Source organism: Plectropomus leopardus, chromosome 14 (assembly GCF_008729295.1).
Source record: "Plectropomus leopardus isolate mb chromosome 14, YSFRI_Pleo_2.0, whole genome shotgun sequence".
Classification (NCBI taxonomy): domain Eukaryota; kingdom Metazoa; phylum Chordata; class Actinopteri; order Perciformes; family Serranidae; genus Plectropomus; species Plectropomus leopardus.
The window spans coordinates 22,538,515-22,561,026 of record NC_056476.1 but is presented as its reverse complement, the minus strand read 5'-3'; the positions used below and the strand labels follow the sequence as shown (position 1 = coordinate 22,561,026).

General features: G+C 38.2%; 1 protein-coding gene across 2 annotated transcripts; it reads left to right on the top strand.

The window, feature by feature from the left end:
• The first annotated feature begins 640 nt into the window (after positions 1-640).
• lck (LCK proto-oncogene, Src family tyrosine kinase) lies at positions 641-21,476 on the top strand. Of its 2 annotated transcripts, none has more exons than XM_042500168.1 (13): positions 641-714; positions 4,719-4,831; positions 5,452-5,518; positions 6,368-6,458; positions 8,163-8,261; positions 8,409-8,512; positions 9,088-9,237; positions 10,339-10,491; positions 13,532-13,711; positions 16,572-16,648; positions 19,417-19,570; positions 20,137-20,268; positions 20,383-21,476. In XM_042500168.1, the coding sequence occupies exons 2-13, from the start codon at positions 4,724-4,726 to the stop codon at positions 20,577-20,579; spliced, it is 1,512 nt and encodes a 503-aa protein (XP_042356102.1). In that variant the 5' UTR covers positions 641-714; positions 4,719-4,723; the 3' UTR covers positions 20,580-21,476. The 2 variants fall into 2 exon arrangements, with proteins under 2 accessions (XP_042356102.1, XP_042356101.1); XM_042500167.1 differs by lacking the exon at positions 641-714 and adding an exon at positions 2,741-2,954.
• The last annotated feature ends 1,036 nt before the right edge of the window (positions 21,477-22,512 follow it).

Genomic DNA, 22,512 nt, shown 5'->3' with positions numbered 1-22,512 from the left:
AAGCAGTGACAGCTGTGGTAGAGGGGAAACTAGGAATACCCTTAAAGGCTCACAATGCCTGCCAAAAGCTTATCTCTAAATTATATGTGCCAGCTGATCCATGGTATTATTCTATCATATTAACAAGGAATTTGCATCTGATAAAATGTTGTCATTTGTCACAGGAAGTATTTAAATCCTTTACTTAAGTAAAAGTATTAATACCACACCATAAAACACAATTAAAAGTCTTGCAGTGAAAATGTTACTTAAGCAAAAGTATTTAAGTACAATTAAGAAAATGCATTTAAATATTACAGAAAAAAGTACTCGGTCAGTGCATTTTTAAAAAAAAATAATTTAGTATTTCAGCTTGAATTACTGCCTCTGGGTTGTATGTCCTAATTTGCGCATGAAATCTTGAGTTCTGGGGAAAACATTTTTTCGGGTCACAGTGACTTTTGATCACCAAATTTAAGTCAGTTCATCCTTGAGTCGAAAGGTTGTAACACAACAAGCTGACGGTAAGTCGCCACACGGTCTCCTGCACCGTTATCTCTCGTGGACGCTCGTGGGCTTTTTTCCCGCAAACTCATCATGTTAAATCAACAGTGGAGCCCGTCTACTCTGATTGGCTGTTCGGCGCAGCGCACGAGCAGACTTACGGAAGTGAAAAGTATAAACAAAAAGCTTAAATTAAGAGGGAGCTTGGCCGTATCAAACTTTTCATATGAGGTAAGTTAGTTTTTCTTTAGCCATTGAGGTCTTAACAGGATTGTTCCTTGATAGTTCGTGTTGTTTACAGCCGCACGGTAAATATGTCTTTTTTTTTCTTTTTAATATTGTGTTGTTAATGTGCTAGCTGGCTAGCTAGCACCATGACAATCCTTCGGTTTCCGTTTTGAATGACTGCTGCAGTTGACCGCCGTCTGCTGGTATAGAAAGTTATTTCCTCTTACACCTGTGTTTGTTGGCTGTTGGTTTGGTATGTTTCTCTGCAACTTTTTGGCAGAGACATGGCAATGTGAGGGCAACACAGTAAGGGGCTTTCATCCTGCTAGTTCTCTGATGTGGGGTTGGCCTGTCATGGTCTTAAGTGGACGTTTGTGCCGAATTTGAGGATATTCTCTGAGGGCCCTCTTGAGATGTCACGTTGAAGAGAATGAGATGCAGGCAAGGTTACAGTGAACTTTGACCACCAAAATGTAATTGCTTCATCATTGAGCCTGAGTGGACATTTGTGCCAAATTTGAAAAAATCTACTCGAGCTGTTATTGAGATATTGCGTTCACAAGAATGGGATGGGCATACAGATGGATGCCCCAAAAACATGATGCCTTTAATGAAAATAACTAAACAGAAAATAAACAAGTTCCCATGTTTGAGATGCAGGAACAATGAAAAGTTTTTGCCTTAAAAATGACTTAAAAGATTAGTTGCTGATAAATTTACTAATTGTATATTTTAGCATGGTTTGAGCGCAAAAATCTTACTTTGTAGAGTAATAAAATGATCGAATAATTGCAGCAGAGAAAAAGCTACAATATTTTATTTTTTTTTTTAAATTCCCCTCTGAAGTGTAGTGGAGTAAAAGTAGGAAGTAGCATGAGATTAAAATACTCAAGTAAATGACCTCAAAGTTATAATTTAGTAGTCTTGAGTAACTGTACTTAGTTACGTTCCAACTCTGGATAGAATGAGTGTTATCTTACTGAAATGGGCTCATTCAACTACTTTAACATGTATCACTGTCAAAAAAAGTGAAACTACCTCACCCACCCTCTTAAATGTACACTCTCACAGTTATGTGCTTTAACGGAAAAAGAGTGAGCTCAGGTGGTTTCATCAAGTGTGACTTTAATCTATGCTGTGTGGCAGTCTTCTGAGCACACATGTCTGTGCACTTCCTGTAATGTTTGGACCGACTTCCTGCCGGTGCGCGCTCTGTAGCAGCAGCCGTTCACCACAAGAGATGAGCTGTGGCCCACAGCAGAGTTGTCTGAGAAGTAGTGCGACAAATGCGACAAATGCGACATTGCGAATTGAGAGGCTTGCTAAATTCCTGTCTCCTCTCAGGAATAAATGTGACCCTCCAACAAAGAGTCTGTTTAAAATGATGATGTGTGAGGGTGTCATGCACTGATTTTAACTTTTTTTTTTTGCATTTAACTTGAGAAAACAAAGGCCAGAGGCTATTTTTGAATTCGCTGGCCACAAAGACACAAACCACATGTGTAACTGACTAAACAATCCCTGTTATCTAAATCTGAGGCCTGAACCCATGACAAGGGAAACACAACTGTCCCAAATCGCCAAAATGGCCTTATGTGTATCACCACTGTAAATATTATAAATCACAAATAATAATTATATTGTTAAGATCAATCTGATGCTGTTTTAAATAATCTATCGTACAGGGTTTTGTTTTTTTTAACAACCCTGGACCTCCACCTCAACCCTGCGTTTGTGCTCCTCACCTTAAAGGTCACACAGATGTCACACACAAAAGTAAAATACATAAAAATAACAGCAACACTGTCTGGCAGCCTACCATCACCCCCTTTTTTTAGACTGTATTGGAAACTTGTTTTGGGAAGGCTGCCGTCCTCTGACCCCTTTACCATGGAGCCTGTAACGTTCCCCCTGCTCACACACACAGCTGCATGGTGAGGCACCTGCTAGAAGCCTTGCAGAGCAACCCTCAACCTTTCAACGACAGGAAACTCTCTGGGTCGCTCTCCTCCACTCCTCCAAAGTGTTGCGCACACACACACACATCAGCACTTCTAGCGCTGAGTTAGTTATAATAAGAGAAGCGGATGATGACATCTTCGCACTGTGGCTCAAGTGGTGAAAAACTCTCTTATTATTAAATAGCTCCTTTTTTAAAAAGATAACCCTTCATGAAAGAATATCTCCATGGCGGGATGTGAAATCTGACATTGGATGCTTTAAGAGACATTTCATATCAAGAGGTAAGTTTCCAACTTGTGATTCTGTCAGTGTGACATTGAATATAGAGAAAGAAAAGAGGTGTGACTAAGATATCAAAATTAAAATCTCCCTGTCAGTATCGAAAATGATATATAAACTATTCTGCTTTAATCAGAGAAGTTGTTTGAATTTGGTAGATGATTTGATCTTTTGGCTTTTTTATATTATAATATATTGTACTTTGAAAACTGGTCAAGAAGTAATGGCCAGTTAGCTATTTTTTTTTTTTTTTGCTGCATAATTCTAACATAAAGGGTAGTAACAAGACATATTTATTTACTGGTTGTGTTATCATCACAGTTGAAAAAAAGAAAAGTCAAAGTCAAAAATGTAATGAAAAAAATGACAAAAAGATTGGACTAAATATAGAAACAATACAATGCTCTCTCATTGTAATAAAGAATACATGTGACTTATTAATTCATTTTTAAAATGATCAAAGCAGACATTTATATGTTTGTAAATTCATAGCTGTCACACAAACATGTCTATTTTAGACAGATTATATCTGTGAATGATGGTGACCGGATGCGAAGCACAAAAAACAATCTGAATGTAAAACTTCAAAACTGGAACAAAATTGGTGCAACATCTAAAAAAATGTCTTTTTTTAACATGTAAATGTTATGTCTTTGTTTATGACAGGTCTAATTTATTAGCCAAGGCCCTAGCGTCGGTCATTCTTACAGACCTCACATAAGCGTCATACTCATAACACTTTGCAAACAATAACAACCGTCAGTATTTGTTTGAAAAGGCCTTCAGCTGCAGGTCATAAAAAGACGAGGGTAGCCCCTCAATGGAAAATGCTGACTTTGTTTGTGTGACTCCCTGACTGCCGGCCAAGAAGCGTAGGAGTGCTGATAATTCAAGAAAACTCTGGTGATCCTCCTGTGATTCGTTCCTCGGGGTCTCAGTAGTACAGTGGTGAGGTTGTTATTGCCGGGTCAGGCCTCTCCAGATTCTTCTCACGGCTCCGAGCCTCTGGGACACACGGCTGCTGCGATTAGCCCACTGACCCTGTTCAATGAGCGGCCCAATGGGAGCCGAGTGAGCTTGAGAAAGCCGGTTCGTGCAGTAAAACACAATACAGAACACGTGCAGACGTTGGATTATACCAGATTAGTATTTTATAGAGCCTACTGTTCAAGTCTGAGGCAGAATTAGATCATTGAAACGCATGTGATTTGCTGAAAGTGGCAGTAACAATGTGGTTGTTTGTCACAGTTCTGGAGGCGATTTTATTTGACAGAATTCTACAGTGTCAAAACAGTGCCAAAATTGAAAACTTTTTTACAGGTGATAGGCGTTTAGTTTTTAGTGATTCACTGCTGAGACTCCATTTTGAGGCGAGGCCCTCAGTCACATCCGATTGAAGCAGTTTTCCGAAACCCCAACATTTTTACGTTGTTGTTATTGTCCTCTACCTAAAAAAGTTTCAATGCAGCCAAAATTGTTTTTCAAACATATCTTTTTCCTGTTTACATCGCGTTTAAGCGCCGTTTTTTTCCCTTCTTTTTCTTGCCAACAGTGTCATTTCCGTATTACAAAATGCAGCACATGATACCTGAAAACTGTCCCATATTGATGTGCCATATTTACTTGGGGACACTATAGCTATCAAAGATGTCGGCAGAAAGACAATACTTTTATCAGCCATTAGAAAAATGAGTATATATTATTTTGTAAAAACATTAATGCCTTTAAAAAAATTTTGAATAACAACTTCAACCTCTAAATTGCAGAAAAGATGGGATGTAACTGCAGTTCGGACTATTCAGACAACGACTGGATTGAGAATCTGGATGAAATCTGTGAACACTGCAACTGTCCCATACCTCCACAGTCATGCAATCCAGTAAGTGTCAAAGAACATTTTGTACGTGAAGGCACGTATTTGTGTTTTTTTTTTATTTGCATATGAATCAATACATGTATGAATGAGTGTGTGTAAGTAAGTTTGACATGAATGAGTTTTGGTTTTCATTGTCGTTGAATTTGAGTGACCACCTGGAGGACACACACATACTGCAGGAGGTGTGAACATTACACGGCTCCCACAGTTCACCTCATGTTGTGTTAGTTACATAACCATTACTAAGAAAAGTACAATCTGCTATTGTATGTTTTCAGAAAAGTTGATTAACTTCCATAACTTCGAGGGAAGTTGTCTTTTGTGTGTGTGATTAAATGGGAGACTAATTATTCCATCAATGTTGTTTATTTCCTCCACGTGAGTTAGATGCCCCGTTAGATTAGAAATAAAGGAGAAAACCACCTGTGTGAGCGGAGACGTTTTGTCTGGGATAATAACCCAAACTTTTATCGATGACATCGTGCGTTATGAACCAGAAATGTGCACATATTTTACTGCGAATGTTGACATGCAGTAGTTCACTGTTATACTGCGTGAATCCTCTGTTGTTCTTTGGAAACCTAAATATAACATGGGATCTAATCTTGTTTTTCCCTCAACAGTACACAGATCAGCTGATTCCATATAACTACCCATCACAGCATTCACCTCCTACATCGCCTTTACCAGGTAACGATACAGCATGTTTTTCTCTGTGCGTCTGTGTGTGTCTCAGTATTGACAGGTGCTAGTAGTAATAAAGCAAAGTAACGTTAAGTGGTAGTAAAATGTGGAAAAACAAGATTGCAGTATTAGGTTAATGTAGTACAAACATAAGATATAAGTATTAAGTGTATTGTGGGTAAACCATAGTGAAAATATATGTGAAATACATTAAAAATACTTTTTTTTTTTCATTTGACCCCCAAAAATTTAAATAGATTTATGTTCAGATGTTTATGTCACAAGTATATGTATTGTATCTTATACATCCTTTAACTTCTCACTTTTTTTCATTACTTACTCCTTAAATTATTCTGATATCTGCATTTTATTTTTTACCACATTTTGCATTTTCCTTACCAATATGGAATATTTCCTATTTCCCCTATTGTTTACACAATAGTGTGCATGTGTATAACATGCAGAAATCCAAGTTGTTTACCTCGTTGTATCATTGTTTATTTCTGGATAAAATAACAGTTATATTACAAACATTAGAAAGCCAATTGAGCCATATTAGTTTAGCCCCCCATGCCCCATGTTTTCTTCCTGTTTTTGGATGTAAACATCACCTTCAGCCATAGTATCGATAATGGGTGACCATCACAAATTTCATGCTGCGTGGAAGACTTAGCAAGAACGCTCACTCTCTTCACTCACCATTTCCACTGAGCATTTAGCAGCAGCCATACGTCAAAAATACACACCAAACCTAGCACATATTAGCTTTTATTCTCATATTTGTGAGTTAAAAGTGAATCCCATGTATTTCAGATATATTTCATTTGACAAAAACATACAATATTCCTCTTGCAGACAACCTTGTGGTGGCCATATACAGTTATGAACCCAACCACGACGGCGACCTCGGCTTTGAGAAGGGAGACAAACTCAAGATCCTCAACAAGTAAGCTGCATATTGCAAAGCTTGATAAAAAGATAATATTTCATAATATTGATAATATTTCAGAGAGCGATTCATATACTATCTACTCACTGTTACGGCACCTGAAACCTCATGTGACTGTGTTGGACCACCACAGTATGTATGCATCAAGATAATGCCTGAGCATATTATCAACTATCATTCAAAGCCCCAAAAATCAAATCTGGTACTTCCCGGTGGCCTCATGATCTAAGGTACATAACATGCATTCACTCCTCTGAGCGGGGACTTGTTGCATGTCCCCGATGTTTCCTGTCTCTCTCTACTGTCAACTATTGAATAAAAACAAACATATCAATGTTGTTCTTACAGAACTGCAATGTAATTGTTTAGCTATAAAATGTTCGGGTAACTAGCTATTGGAAAAATGTAATTTTTTTATTTTATTTTTGAAGATGGCATTTGTGAAAATCTTAAGGGTACTGGTTTATTTGGTTTTATTTGGTGGTCCACCAAATGGAGTTTCTTTTCTTTCAGTTAGGGTCAAAGTTACCTCTGAGGAGATAAAGGTCATGTCCTCTGTAATATGTCTGGAAATTTTGAGGAGGCTTAAATGACATATTGAGGCGTTACGATTACACAAGGTTTTTGGGGGTTTTTTGAGGGGGGGGGTTCTAAAGTGTAAATATTTTTATTTTTACTAAATGTAACTTCTATGTGTTATAAAACTACCTTAAAAATATTTACTTATAAAGTGACAGAAATTTAGTGTTCTTTTTGGCAAAATATCATGATATAAGAAGACAAACTTGACAATTTAATGGAACAGTTAAAATAATAGATAAATTGAATTTGAATTTTTTTTAAAAGTTTGGTTGGAGGGTCCTTGAAAAAAAGTCAATATGGAAATTGGATTAATAATTCTAATTTTAGGGAGAACTGTTCCTCCAATAAATTTCAGAGGTTTAAACCTTTGAAACCTGAACAAATAGGTTTGGTTTCTTTCAAACACATGGAAAGAGGGCAGTGAGCAACTTGGCAAGAAATGTCCTGCAAATTGCAGGACATTACCTGCATGAGGCTGCTCCTCGCTCCTGGGAATACGCAGGGCTCCTTCTTGATTCGAGAGAGCGAGACAACCCCAGGTGATCTTTTTGTCATCATGGCACTGACTCATAAACACACTTTCTGAAAGAAAAATTACCTGAAAGACAGAGTGAGAAAATTATTAGAAAAATTGTTTAAAAAAAAAAACAAACCAACACAATTTTTGAAAAAGAGAATTACATATATATTTATTATAATTATATATTTAAAATTATGTTACAGAAATCTATTTAGATATTATTTAAGTGCTTTTTCAGATCATTTAGTTTTTGGGTTTTTTTTGTTAACTTTTCTTTTTTGCTCATTTTCAGAAGCTTTTCTTTTAACTTCTGCTAATTTCTTGCTCATATTTGGGGGTAATATCTTGTAAAGCTGTGCTTTACCTTCTTATGTTCAATGTGTTGAATATTGTATGTAGCTTGTAGAGAGCGCCTCTCCTGTCTCTTGCGGTTTATTTCATGCAGTGATCACATACATTGCAAAGAACCCTTTTGCTTGCAGGGGGCTTGCTGAAACTGCTTTCTGAAGGTATACTCGGCCAATCTGAAAGTCTAGACTGCTGTGAGCCGTCACAGATCTGTAAAAAACAAACTCACTGCTTTCTGTTTCGACATCTAGGGATGATCCAGAGTGGTATCTGGCCGAGTCTCTCACCACAGGCCAGCAGGGCTACATCCCATTCAACTTTGTTGCAATGACCACAATGGAGACTGAACCGTATGTCATACAGGAAACATAACGACACTGTTCTCATCACCATGTTACTCAACCGCAACACCCATCTTATATCATGTGTTCTGTGTCCCAGAGGGAAGGGAAGTGGTTAGCTCAATGTGTGAAGCATACTGTGTGTTTGTGCTGCAGGTGGTTCTTTAAGAACATATCTAGAAACGAAGCCATGAGGCTGCTCCTCGCTCCTGGGAATACGCAGGGCTCCTTCTTGATTCGAGAGAGCGAGACAACCCCAGGTGATCTTTTTGTCATCATGGCACTGACTCATAAACACTTTCTGAAAGAAACCACTTCTTGAAAGTTCCTGTGTGTGTGAGTGTGACCTCCCACTGTTACATTTGCTTAAATGTGATACATGTAGCATTTTTAGACATTAAAAAAAAGTTATACAAGTGAGACAATGCATAGAATGACTGACATCCTCTACATCACTCAGTCTTGTTATTACTGGCAGTGTTCCTGGAGTAAATCCCATTTGACACAAACCCCCTTCTACTTCCCAACTCACATCATCTATTTCTTTTCAGTTTCCTTACTGCTGTAATTCACATTCAGTTCATTCCATTCTGTTGCAAATGCAGTAAAACAAAGACTGTTAACTGCACTTGATGTGTCATAAATCAACATTTTTTGTACTGTATAGCAAAAAAAATCTATACTTAGACCAGTCACCGAAATGAATACAGTATTGATTAAATGATAAATGCTACACATAAGCCCTTCAAACCCATGTTTAAACAACTCGATTTTCAGATATTTTAGTTGACCTCTGCATAATTTCATGATAGATCACGCTTTCTCTTTGTTCCAGGATCATTCTCCTTATCAATCAGGGACTTGGACCACAACTCTGGAGAAGGAGTCAAGCACTACAGAATACGCAACATGGACAACGGCGGCTTCTACATCACGGCCAAGATATCCTTTAACTCTCTGAAGGAGCTTGTCCAGCATCACTCACGTGCGTGCCGCCTCATGAGGAGATTAAAGGGGTAGTTCAGATTTTTTGAAGTGGGGTTGTATGAGGTTCTTATCCATTGTCATCTGATTCTGACACAGAACTAATGCAATGCACTGCTGTGGATGGAGTCAACAGCATAATGTATCTTAGTCACCTGCAAAAGGCTCACTTAAAAATATCAGTAACAGTTTAAGTGTAGACTACACTGGAAGTATTTTCACACCTTTATCTTTTCATCAGACAACCCCTTCTAACAGGGAAGCTGTTAACGGCTTCAGTTCAACATCTAAGCTCTTTTCAAACCCACCTGACTCCTTTGAGAAGAACGGTAATTTGAGCTCAGTGAACAGGGAGCTGCTGTACTGCTGCCTTGATCAGTTAGTAGGTTTGTATTATTCTGTGACTTTGGTGAATCCGAACTTACCACTTTAAACACCAAATTCATACAGCTAACCTTTTTTTCACAGCAGACATTTTGACATGTCATAGTACGAAAGCACAGGTGTATTTAATAACATTAATAATAGCCGCATTCCATTTAGGCGAGGTCCTGGCATTGTATATGCTGGCTCACAAGAATAGCTTACTGCAAACTGAATGGAAATAAGCCACTGTTAATTTTATCAACTTCACCGTGCTTTTCCTGCTGAAACAAGTCAAAATGTCTGCTGTTAAAAAGTACCATAACACAAACTAACTAACTGCAGCTCCCTTGTTCAGCGACATGAAATCACTGTTTTTCTCAGTGGAGTCTGGCTTTGAAGAGAGTGATATAAAGGCCTCACATAGGCAAAGCAGTGAATATACTTTGAGTATAGCATACACTTAAACTGGTATTGATTGCTTTTTTAGGTGGCTAAAATAGGTGAATTGCTGACCCCATTCAAAGCAGTGCATTGCTTAGCTTCTGTATGTGACTCCAACCTGCTTCTCCAAACTGGGGGTGTGTGCCGACATCCATGGAGATAATGCATTGACTTTGTAAAAGTATCTTACACAACCACACTTTAAAAAATCCTAATTATTCTGTCAGTCAAGATAGCTGATTGCCGTTGGCTCGTCATCTCAGAATTCTAAACCTAAGATCTCTTTGACTTCCAGGTGATGCAGATGGGTTGTGCACAAAGCTCATGAAGCCGTGTCAGTCAAAGGCACCGCAGAAGCCCTGGTGGCAGGATGAGTGGGAGATTCCACGTGAGTCGCTGAAGCTGCAGCGCAGGCTTGGAGCAGGACAGTTTGGAGAAGTCTGGATGGGTGAGTGACAGAGACAACGATATGGGGATATTATTGATTTCTTAAGTCAAATTCAATCATTTTAAGGTCTGGTGTGCAGGATTTAGGGCAATCTATTGGCAGAAATCTACAATAATATTCAAAACCTTTTCCCCATTAGTTTAAAATCACCTGAAAATGAGAAATTATGTGTTTCTTGTTACTTTAGAATGAACAGTTTATATCAATATACTGAGCAGGTCCATTCCACAGAGTCCAGGTTTGCATGTTTTTGTGTTGGCCTCAATGTTTCTCCTAAATGTTTGGCACATTGGGGTAGTTTCTGCCTTGCAGCCTCACTGCTAGATGCAACTAGCTCCTGCACACTGGACATTTTAGTTTCATTTTTAGGGGTTTGCACCATTTTGCACCAATACACCACATGTACAAATGCCAGTTGCTCAATCAAGCTGTGGGCTGCTAGAAAGTCTTAAGCCAGGTTTTTTTTTCTGCAGCGTATGCAGAACAGTTTCCTCATGCAGTCTTAATTGTAGGCTTGTATGAGCTGGTTAACTGGAGAATGATGAGAAGTATTATCCCTGTTACGCAACATCACTCAAACAACATAAATCTAAATACCCAAAGAGCTCATGGATTGGAGGAAAGGCCTCTTAAGAATACTTCCATGAATCTCTATTGTCATTGTTTAGTAATAAGTCAAACAACAAGGCAAAATGTTTTGATCATAAGGGTATCAGCTGAAATAATCTGTGCCACTACCCTCTTATTATTCAATCAGACAAGTATTTCCCCTCCATTTTCCAGTATTTATTGCCAGCACAATTCAGCCTCCCAAACAAACCACTGTATTAGAGATAAACACTGCCAACCATGGGAGTCATTTCACAGCCACTTTGTATTTACAGAAGCTTCTTGCATGCAGTCTTGGCACTGTATTTGTTTCTCTATCCTCATCCAAACATTGGCTCAAGGTTGAATAATGGGAGTGACTGTCACCCGCTATAAAGTGTTTATTCTTGTTAGTGAAAATGAAAATGTGCGACACTGGAGAGAAGATTTGAGCTGTAGATAAAAGATGTGGAGGACTGCTTTGAGTAGTGAGTGTAATTTGTTCCCATTGTTACGCTTCATGCACGGTCTGAGGTGTACAGTAGGTGCTCAGTGCGTCACATGACTGAAGATGGAACTGGTTGGCTGTGGGTTTCACTGACAGGATATAGGGGAGTGTTAGTGTACCAGATCTGGAATGAGATGCTGTTTGCACGCGAGTAATGTGGAACTGTTGTTAGTTTAGCACAAATTTGATCACATGACACAATCACTGTGTTTATGACTAATTCAAGGTGAGATGAAAACTCTCCTGGTTCACTTTTACTCTAGACTGTGTAAAAGCTGCCTTAAACATGCATTTTTCCACATAATATAATAATAAAAACTATAATAATAATAAAAATGAATAATAATAACGATAATAATAATAATAATAATAATAATAATAATAATAATAATAATAGTAATTCGTGTTTTGACAGACAAAGCAAAGGCAGGAACTCATAATAATAAATAATAAATAAATAATATAAAATATATAAGAAAATAAACAAACAGTGAAAGGTCTAGAACAGTCAAACAGAAAGGCAAGAACAAAATGTGTTTACAAAAGGTCAGCAAGAATGAAGCGAAAAAAGTGATAAAACAGACAGATCTCAAAAGTCAGTTAAAGTACTAAATTAATAAAGTTTTAGAAAATATAAGAATAAATGCAATAAAAGATGATAAAATAATATAGGACATAATACAAGAAGAAGACGTCACGTCAGTGAGGATAAAACAAGACAAGAAGATAAAAACATGAATAAGAGATAGATGAACAAATGAAAAGATCAAAACATTAAAAGATGGTAAGGACAGGACACAAGAAGGATAAGGTACAGATAAATAGAGTAACAGCAGCAAAATGAATAGAGGAGAGAGATTTTAATGAAAATGAATAAATAACTAAGTAAATAAATACAGAAGGCCACCAGAAAAGTCTGATTGTACACAAGTTTATAAAAAAAAAAAGGTAAGGTAAAGGTAAAAAAAAATTATGGTCTCTCAAGTCTTCTTTAATACAGCATGAAGGTCATTTTTTCAGTTTTGGTATTTCAACATCTACTTGATGGATTGGCACAATATTTGGTATTTGGACTCTCATGGATCCCAAAAAATGAATCCTACTGACTTTGGCGGTCCCCTTTTCTTTTAGCACCATTATGTCGTTGACTCTGTGGTTTTAAGTTAAATGTCTTGACAACTCTCAACTTATTTCCCGTCAAGGTGATTTCTTAACTTTTCTTCCATTTAACTTCAAAATCTGATTAAAATTCCAATGCCTTTGTTTACTGTGCCCAAATACCTGCAAAATGACAATCACATCATCCTCCCCTCTGTAGGCCTACTTTGTGTTTAGTGCTAATTAGCTAAATTTAGCATGCTAACGCACTAAACTAAAATGGTGAACATGGTGAACATAAGCTAAATATTAGCATGTTAGTATTGTTATAGAATTGTGCAGGAATGAGTCCTAAAACCCTGGAAATGAATTTACATTTTAGCACTCACTCAAGTCAGTGTTTTTTTTTTTTTGTAACTGAATGAGACTACAGAGTGTCACCTGCTGCATGCGGCTTACACACTTGTGGTGTTGACTACGTTAAAGTCATGTGACCGCGGTGGAGTTTGTTTCTAGTCTGACGTTAGCTTTTTACTTCTGTCGATGCATTTACACTTCAAGTATCATAAAAGTGGTGTTTTTGTGAAGATTTTCTTGCTAAAGAATACGTGCAAGTATCATGAAGTTTTGTTTACCACAGAATAATCATGCAAAATTCAATGTAAAAATCCCAGTCTTTTTTTGAGGGAACCAGGACGATGCTAACGTCTTCATCAGCCTGCAGCAGCAGTTAGTGTACTGATGTTAGCATTTAGCTCAAAGCACCACTGCACCAAAGCTGCTATCATGGCTTTAGAGTCTCTGTGCCTTTCAGAAACCCACTGATGTCTAAATGTATATTTTCAGGTGTCTACAATAATGACAGGAAAGTGGCGATTAAGAACCTGAAGATCGGCACAATGTCGGTGGAGGCCTTCCTGGCAGAGGCCAACATGATGAAGAACTTGCAGCATCCACGCCTCGTCCGCCTCTTTGCTGTTGTTACCCAGGAGCCAATCTATATCGTCACAGAGTACATGGAAAATGGTGGGCAGATTTCCTTTATGTGTCACAGCCTGAGGCATTTTACTAATAACACCAACGATCGAGAGGGAATTCCAGATATCAATGAACGCATCAAAAGAAAAGAAAAACCTGGTCCCAGGGTATTTCCATGAAATGAGTACTCCTTGAAAAGTAAACTAAAAAGAAATCGTTCTGTAATTATACCAGCTCCTTTCAGTTCAGTTCAGGTACCTTGAATATGTCTAAGCCTGTCCAAAACTTGGGTTTTCTTAATCTCCTGCATTGTTACCCTGAACACCAAAGGCATCAGGGTAAGATCTGCGCCTGGAGTGTTTTATAGGCATTGGCATGTCGTAGATGGTCAGGATCAAACATGTTGATCTGGTATTGGACTCTGGTTGCCAGAGCACATGCTTGAACAAAAGACTAGCCTGCCGCGGGTGTTTCACTGTCATGAGTCATAGTTTTTTCAGACTCCAGCAACTCTGTTGAATTCGCTGTACACCTTCTAATCACACAACCACAGCAGCACTTGATAAACGATATGATATGATCTGCACATTACTGGAACAACACCTGGTAATCATCCCTGGTTTATTGGACATGAATGCAGCTGTGAGAGCAAACCTAAATAAGGGAGCTAAGTCATGAGTCTTGCCTTCCAAAGCATGCTGCTCTACTGAAGTGGCCTGGCTTCTGATAGGCTATTTTCAGCTTCTCCCCATAACTCCCCTGTATTCGCCGCTCTGTGCGAAAATGTTTCCAAGCAAACATGAACTTTCACTTCTTTTCAGGGCCCCTTCCAGACAGGTTACTGGTGTTTACTCACCGAGGGGAAGTGTCTCTTGGCAGGTCTGAGACGAGAGGGGTGTTAAAATAGGAGAGGGTGATTCACCAGGTTATTGTTCATCGAGACCCCTTGGTGATACTTGGCTACTTCCCATAGTCTGTATTGCGTACTTGCATCCACAGACAAAAACACAGACACATGTGGTTGTAAACATATTGTAACAATGGCAGTTTTTTCAGCATCTTGCCACTGGATCCTCTCACAAAACAAAGTATGTTGGGATAAAACGGGGTCATGGCGACAGCTGCAAACATCTTTCTATATGCCTTGTTATGGTTTATTGCGCCAAAATGTAGCATGCATATGGAGGTGATCCAGTATCTTTGCGATTCTTTTTCACTGGGAGGAAGAATAACAAAATGCATAGAGATGCAGTCACAAACACAGCAACAGCCTTCCAGCTGTATTGAATGGAGTGCCTTTGTATGGTCTTGTATGAGTGGCCTGTAAACCACCAGCAGTGGCTCTACATGAGGCTGCCTCTTTGTCTGGGATCCACGTGTGGACAGGACACAATTGTTGCCTCTGTTGTCAAGAGAAAGGATGGCTCGGAGTTCCCATCTTTTCAGTTTGTGCCCCTCTTTTTTTTTTTTTGTATAATTATTACCGAAGTCAACAATGATGGAAAATAACAGGCGTGTCATCCCAGCTTTCCTTTGTGACCTTGACAAAGAGCGCTTCTCTGGCTCTCAAACTTCAAAAAGCAGTCTTCCGGACTTAAGTGGAGGAGCAAAGGCCTCCTCTTTCCTGGCACGGTCATTCCTCGCAAAGTATTTCCTTTGGTTTGACTTGGTTGGCTGGTGTGCAGACGTATTGTTCTGTCTTAATCAAACTCAACACAAAGTCTGCTGTCACAAGCTATGAATCAACTTGACTGATGCTCTGTGTACTTCCTCACGGTGTTATGTTCCCTGATTTGAGCTGCTATTCTGGTCCAAGTGTCTATTTTTGTCAGTGTCAGTCATGATGTTTTTGACCATGGAAAATATCCTCAGTCTTCTCGACGTATGGCTTAAAGGAGCAGTGTGTTAGGTTTTTGGGGGATTTCGTGGGATATAGCAGTAAGGATTGCAGATTAAAACCAGCCCAAACATCTCCCAGTCAGAATTTCTTCAGTGTTTGTTGTTCACGAGGTTATTACTAGGATTATCCGCAGAGGTCTCGTCCTCTAAAAAATAAAGGCATGGGGGATTAAAACCAGTAAAAAAAATGAATAAAGCAGTGTCATGTAACAAATCAGTGTTTCTCCTAGGTTGCTTGGCATGTCAGAAGTGGGTCGCTAGCCCAGTGCATTGTGTACTCACTTATTCTCCCTAATTACCGAATGTCTGCCCACCTTTTTTTTATCCAGACCTTCAAGCAGTTTCACGTCATAAATCACTGATGCTATTTAGCATGCCAGAGACTGCTGTAAGCACAGCACCTGCTTATGTGTGCTCACCTTTTTTTTTTGACAACTTAAAATCCAGACGGTAAGTTTTTACGAGTCAAATTATCTGCAGAGGTCTCTTACTCTCCAAAACAAATTCTAATTACACTAGCCAATGAAAAAAAAGTGAAAAAAATGTCAAAACTTGACCAAGTGAATGGCCTCAACTGGATCCAGTGGTTGGTTTTTCTATAATGGGCTACTGTAGAAAAGTAGAGATGCAACAAGGCAGTCTCTGTAGACGAGAACCTGCTCCCTGTGTAAATATAGTCGACTCATTTTAAGGTAACAAAAACAAAAGGATTCTTTTTTTAAGGTGACTACACACTAAGAAAACATACTTATTATATATTCAATTTCTGCCTATTTATCATCCTAAATTCTAAATTCCTTCAAAAACAATACAGAGAACAAATGTATGCATCTGTCCTTTTTAGGATGTACTGGTGGTAGTAACCTAGTTTATTATTTGCAGAAATAGCTTGCCCCTGTTGAGGTTGACATTGTTTGAGAGATAAATAATATATAACTCGGTTAGCATTTAAGTGAATAAAAACATGATTAAGAGCTTTTATGAAGACCTGAATGTCATTTTTTTCCAGGTAGCCTCGTGGATTACCTGAAAACAACGGAGGGAAGCAGTTTACCCATGAATACTCTGATCGATATGGCATCTCAGGCAAGGCATCTTTTTTTGTTTTTTACTATATGTGTCTCTGCTCTTTTCTCCATACTCCATTTACCAGATTCCCTTTCATTTATTCTTTGACTTCCTGATCTCTCAGCATGATCCTCACAGAAAGGAAACTGGCCACAGATGTAATGAGGCTTACACTCAACACTGATCATGCAATAACAACAGAGCTGTCTGGGTGTGTTTGCAGGTATACATGTGTATCATGATGAACTGTGCTACTGTCAGGCAGGCAGCCTAAATAGGGGACAAATTCACCAACATTTTTTTGTTTGTTTTACATCGTTTATCTGCTCGCCACAGTGCCAACTCAGCTAAAATGTCTTAATAAGAGCACGGTGACAAAACCTGAAACTGAATGTGGGATGCAGATTTTCCGCTTATTTATCTGACTTCGTCTCGCTGCCTTTCATCGACATAAGGTAAGATGCTCTGTCACATCTCTGGCATGGTGACAAACATTGTGTACTGTCACCAATATGAAAGTTATTTTTGTAAATACAAAGGCTGGCAGTCATGTTTTGGGGGCCTTAAACAGGATTTGATTTGTGGCCCTCCTCGTTATGACATTAGTCTTATTAGACATTAGTTTTAGCTTACAAATAAGCATGTTAAGTATATAAAAAGACAGATAACATAGACTACAGTAAATACAATGTATTAGTGATTTTTTTTTACCACTGAATCCTGGGAGTGCTTGTTTTAGAGGACAGTAAAGTTTTTAGTCTACCTAAATTGTCCACCTCTGCATTTTGTTTTGTAAGTTAAAGGGATACTTAGACATTGTGAGTTATACACTTACTTTATTTCTTGCTGAGAGGCATTTAAAAAGATTCATACCAGTCTGGTATTAGTGTGTTAAATATGAAGGTACAGACAAGAGACTGCTAACTTGGCTTGGCAGCACAAAGACTGGAAATAAGGGGAAACAGCTAGTCTGTGTCTATCCAAAAGGTGTTTAAATGTTTTATGTTACAATAAACATTTGGACAAAATTGTCCTTTATGTTAACTAAAACTGCTTTTTTGATTTTCTATCTTTTATTCAATTTTTTGTCTTAAATTTAATATCTGGTGACATAAAAAAAACATCTTAAAAAGTCCTAAATATAACTTGTCTTAAGCTGTGAGAACCCCGTAAACTAAGCTAAGATAGGCTACTGGCTCTGGATTCATTTTTAACATGCAGACATGAGAGTGGCATCAATTTTCTTATCTAGCTAAGAGCACAAAGTGAATGAGAGTATTTCCAAAAATGCCTAAATCTGATCACGCCCACATCTACATCCTTTAAATGTTACATGTTAGTAAAGGAACTTTTGACTCCCATGTCAGCACGTTGTGGGTGTGGGAATGGAAAACTCAACCACAGGAAGACAGACTTAAATTTCAAAGTCTAACAAGACAAGCGAGTCTTCATCTGGAGTAGGCAATGTCTCCGACGCCTTAGAGCTTGGCGCAGAGAGGTAGAGTTAACACAGAACTTTGTGGTGAACATATTTTACAGAAAGATGCTTTCAAGTCAGTCGTCATGCACCAATAGCATTTGCGGTAAAAGCGCTAAGCGGGTAACTCTAACCATCATGTGACAGACCATAAAAACTTAAGTGATTAATGACATTGCTTTGCCGCAGTATTGGACACTCTGTCCACGTCCTTATGACTTATGCTTAAGATGTGTGTACATGTACAGGGAGCCTGGGTAACCTAATTAAATGAATGCAAAATAATGGTTTCAGACTGAATTATACCAAAATCAAATGAATGGAGGGTAAAGAGGTGTCAAGATGTCTGGTGGGGAAGTCATAACCTATGGTGGAAGTTTATTAAAAACACAGACATACGTACATCTCATGCTTCTGACAGGACCCTCAGGGCCAATCGCACCTGTGTGATAGATTCTTATGTCTGAAAAGTACACCACAGTGACCCAGCAAAAAGTAGAAAGTGTCGGCGTACAAGTGAAACAAATGCTTATTAACTGTGGGTGGTGACTTCTGCGGAAATCTTGACTCTTCTTCCTTTAGATACCTCAATCACCAGTTGCTTCATGCATTAGGGTATCACTAGTATCAATTTGAGGTTTGCCTCTGTAGAAATGACTCATGTAGTATTTCACTGAATCAGAAACACAATCACTGGAACAATCAGACAGTCTGCAGGACGGTAAAGACGGGACTGAAGCTTTTAGTATCAGGAAGTAGAGCAGCTGTGTGTACCTGGGTGGAGTACAGAGGTAAAGGATATAAGAAACTGACCTGGGGAAGTGGTAAACTCCCTGATTTGGGAGTTCACCAAACCTGCTCATTTGTCTGACACGCAAATATTACACAATATTAACCCTGTAACACCTGGATCCAAATCAGTTTTCTTGTGTTGCGTTCAGATGCCTTTCACAATCATTAAACCTCTGAAACCAGACAAAATTGGCTTGATTTGTTTAAAAAGAAAAAAAAAAAAGAAAAGAAAAATCAGAACTCACTTTTTCCTCTTTTTTCCCCCTTTTTTTTTTTAACCTTTCTCTCTTTTTTTAAATAATTTTTTCAGGTCATTTGTTTGTAACGTTTTATTAATTTTTTGCTCATTTTTGGGCCATTTTTTATTAGGTTGCTCATTGCTTTCTTCCCATGTTTGTGACAGAAATAGAGTCAATTTACTCAGGTTTTAAAGGCATAACACAGATCTATCAAACTCAGGTCATGCTTGAGCTCACAGTTGTATGGGGCTTGTCTGATGATGTGATGCCCCCTGCAGGTGGCTGATGGCATGGCTTTCATTGAGGAGAAAAATTACATCCATCGAGACCTGAGAGCCGCCAATATCCTGGTGTCCAGTGAGCTCATCTGTAAGATTGCTGACTTTGGACTGGCGAGGCTGATTGAGGACAATGAATACACAGCAAGAGAGGGTAACACCACCTCCTAAAAATCTTATAGCACATGTTCTTTTGAGCCCATAAATAATGTTGTATAGACAGTGTTGGGAAGTAACTAGTTACAGTGATTAAATTATAAAATAAATGTAGTTCTGATACAGTTACTGAGAGGAAATCTGTTATTAAATTAAATACTAACCAAAATGTTGGTGATTAGAAAGGGGTTACATATTGTGTTGCTTTACATCTTTTTGCCATGCAGGAATGTCTTCTTTTGGCATATTTTTGGACAATGCAGGTCAGCAAAGCTGCTGAGACAAATTTGAGTGCAACAGTTATGCACGTATGTTTTTAGCTCTATTGCTCTGTTTCAAACATTTGTTAGAAAGATAATCCAAATGTAATACATTATATTGCTTTGATGAATTAATTAAAATAGTTATTTAACTTATTACATTTTTAACAAGATAAGTAGTAACTTATTCAATTTCAGTAACCTTCCCAACACATTGTAGGTTTTTGTTGGTGTATTTCTTGTGGAAGGATTTTGAATGTAATCACAAAAATTAAAGAGTGTGCCATTCCTCTCATGTTCAAAGGTGCAAAGTTTCCCATCAAATGGACGGCCCCCGAGGCGATTAACTATGGCACCTTTTCCATCAAATCGGATGTGTGGTCATTCGGGATCCTCCTGACAGAAATAGTGACGTACGGACGCATTCCTTACCCTGGTAAATACTTATTCACTGTTCTTGCCCATTCGAATATTATTTCATGAAGTCATCCAGTTACAAAGAGCATAGATAAGAGCTGCTGAAAACATACTTATCGCTTTACTCTTTCAGGTATGTCCAACCCAGAGGTGATCCAGAACCTGGAGCGAGGCTACAGAATGCCAAAGCCAGAAAACTGTTCAGATGGGCTGCATAACATCATGTGTCTGTGCTGGAGGGAAAACCCAGAGGACAGGCCCACCTTCGAGTACCTGAGGAGCGTCCTGGAGGATTTCTTCACTGCCACAGAGAGGCAGTATCAGGAATAGCCCTGATGGGGCAGAGAGACATACAGACTTACAATAAATATACTCAAACTAAAGGCTCAGTCTATGAAGATGGATGCTGGATTATTATGTATTTGTTTTTGAAGATGCTTTTATATCTATAAGTTTCTGCCCCAGACTTATTCTAAAGTGGCCTCTTAGATGTGTGGAACTGTTGGATCACTGCAGAGCCAACAGCAGGAAGGAGAGTGATCGCTATGCTGCTTGAACAGACTGGGACTGTCTGATGTAGCTGAATAAGTCGCTGCTCTCTTGGTGCTCATCATTAAAATGTAAATACTATTAAAATGCTTAAGCAATGTTTTACCTCTGCAGTTTAATAAATGTTTTACATGGATGTTGTTTGTTATTGCATTGAGTAAAGCATCGCAACCGACTGCACCTAAATGACCCACCGTCAGCCATTGTACTTATTCTGTGTATTTGGTGATATGTTTTATAACAAAACAAAAAAAAATGTTTTATTTATGCCTCAAGCTGAATTTATCAAATGAATTCATGTTGCATTCAGAGCGCTGTACTTTTTGATTTGTGTGCCATTGACAACATATTCTGCAGATTTATTTTGATTTCAATGATAGTGAGCATCAGTGGTGAAATGTAATACTCAGTTGCTCCATGACTGTACTTATGTACCATTTTGAGGTGCCTGTACTTTTGTGCTTCTATTGTACTTTTTCATTCTTCCACATACGTTTTCAGGACTACATTTTAGAGATATTTATAAAGTTATTAAACACATGAATGGATTACTGAACAGGTTTAGGAGGGGCCAAAAGTGTCACATACATAATGTCAATCAAATAAATGTGTACCAGCCAGTAAGAGACTCAAAATGACCACAGAGATACAAAAAGATAATAAAGAATTGCAAACGAAGTTCAAAGAGACAGCAAATAACTACAAAACAACCCCAAACAAACATAAAATGACAAGAAAGGGCAAAAAAAAAAAAAAACCTAAAAGAGACGCAAAACAACTACAGATTCAGGGTGGGGGGAACATCGATTCAGCATACTATCATGATATTTTGCATGTCAAAACTGCATCGATACACAGACTCCAAGCATTGATATTTTTATGATTAATGTTACAAATATTAATTAAACTTTTGGTAGTCTATACTGCCGTAGAACTATAAAAGCGATCACTTTTTTAATCTACAAGTTACATATTGCTACAATAAAGGTGTTGTTATTCCTATAGTTAGCATACTGGCAAACATTTAAAATTGCAATTACATTGTATTGTGACCTAAATATTGCAATATTATCATATTGGGGGTCTTGGGTGATTTCCACCTCTACTACAAATAGATGCAAAACTAACACCAGGAAAAACAAAATTAACACACAAAATGACCCCAGAGACACAAAACCACAAAAAGATGCCTTACACCTACAAAGACATGCAAAACAACAGAAAGGAAGCAGAACTACTTAAAATTCTGTGTGTACCTTGCTCATGTGTGGGAGAAGTGGCGGGTCCTTTGCATATCTGTACCCAAGGGCCCATTGTCTCATGATCCACCCATGATAAGATATGATACACTGCCAAAGATTAAACAAACAAACCCTACATAAAGTTTGTTAAAAATAGCTCCGTCTTTACCAGCTGTATTTGTAAATTGCAAAATGTGCATTAATGCATCCATTTTAATAAAATATCATATAGGCCTAATAATTTAATACTAAAGGAACCATTAATAAAAATTTTCACAATTTTACATTTTGATCATACTTCTGTACTTGTATTGAAGTATTTATATTGAGGCATTGCTACTTCTTATTAAGACATGGGGTACTTGTGTCAGTGTTGTATCAAAGTGTGCTCCCCCATAGTGTTTCCACTTGTTAATGCATAGTTCCCGCCTCAGTGGTAAGGTTTGGTAGGGGCATTGGTGCACAAGGACTAG

What these genes read in the sequence shown, in the direction of transcription:
- lck (XM_042500168.1), top strand. Translation starts at nt 4,724, where the DNA reads ATGGGATGTAACTGCAGTTCGGACTATTCAGACAACGACTGGATTGAG. An exon ending in GTTTGGAGAAGTCTGGATGG is followed by an intron (nt 10,492 to 13,531) that starts GTGAGTGACAGA and finishes GTATATTTTCAG; the next exon opens with GTGTCTACAATAATGACAGG. An exon ending in CACAGAGTACATGGAAAATG is followed by an intron (nt 13,712 to 16,571) that starts GTGGGCAGATTT and finishes ATTTTTTTCCAG; the next exon opens with GTAGCCTCGTGGATTACCTG.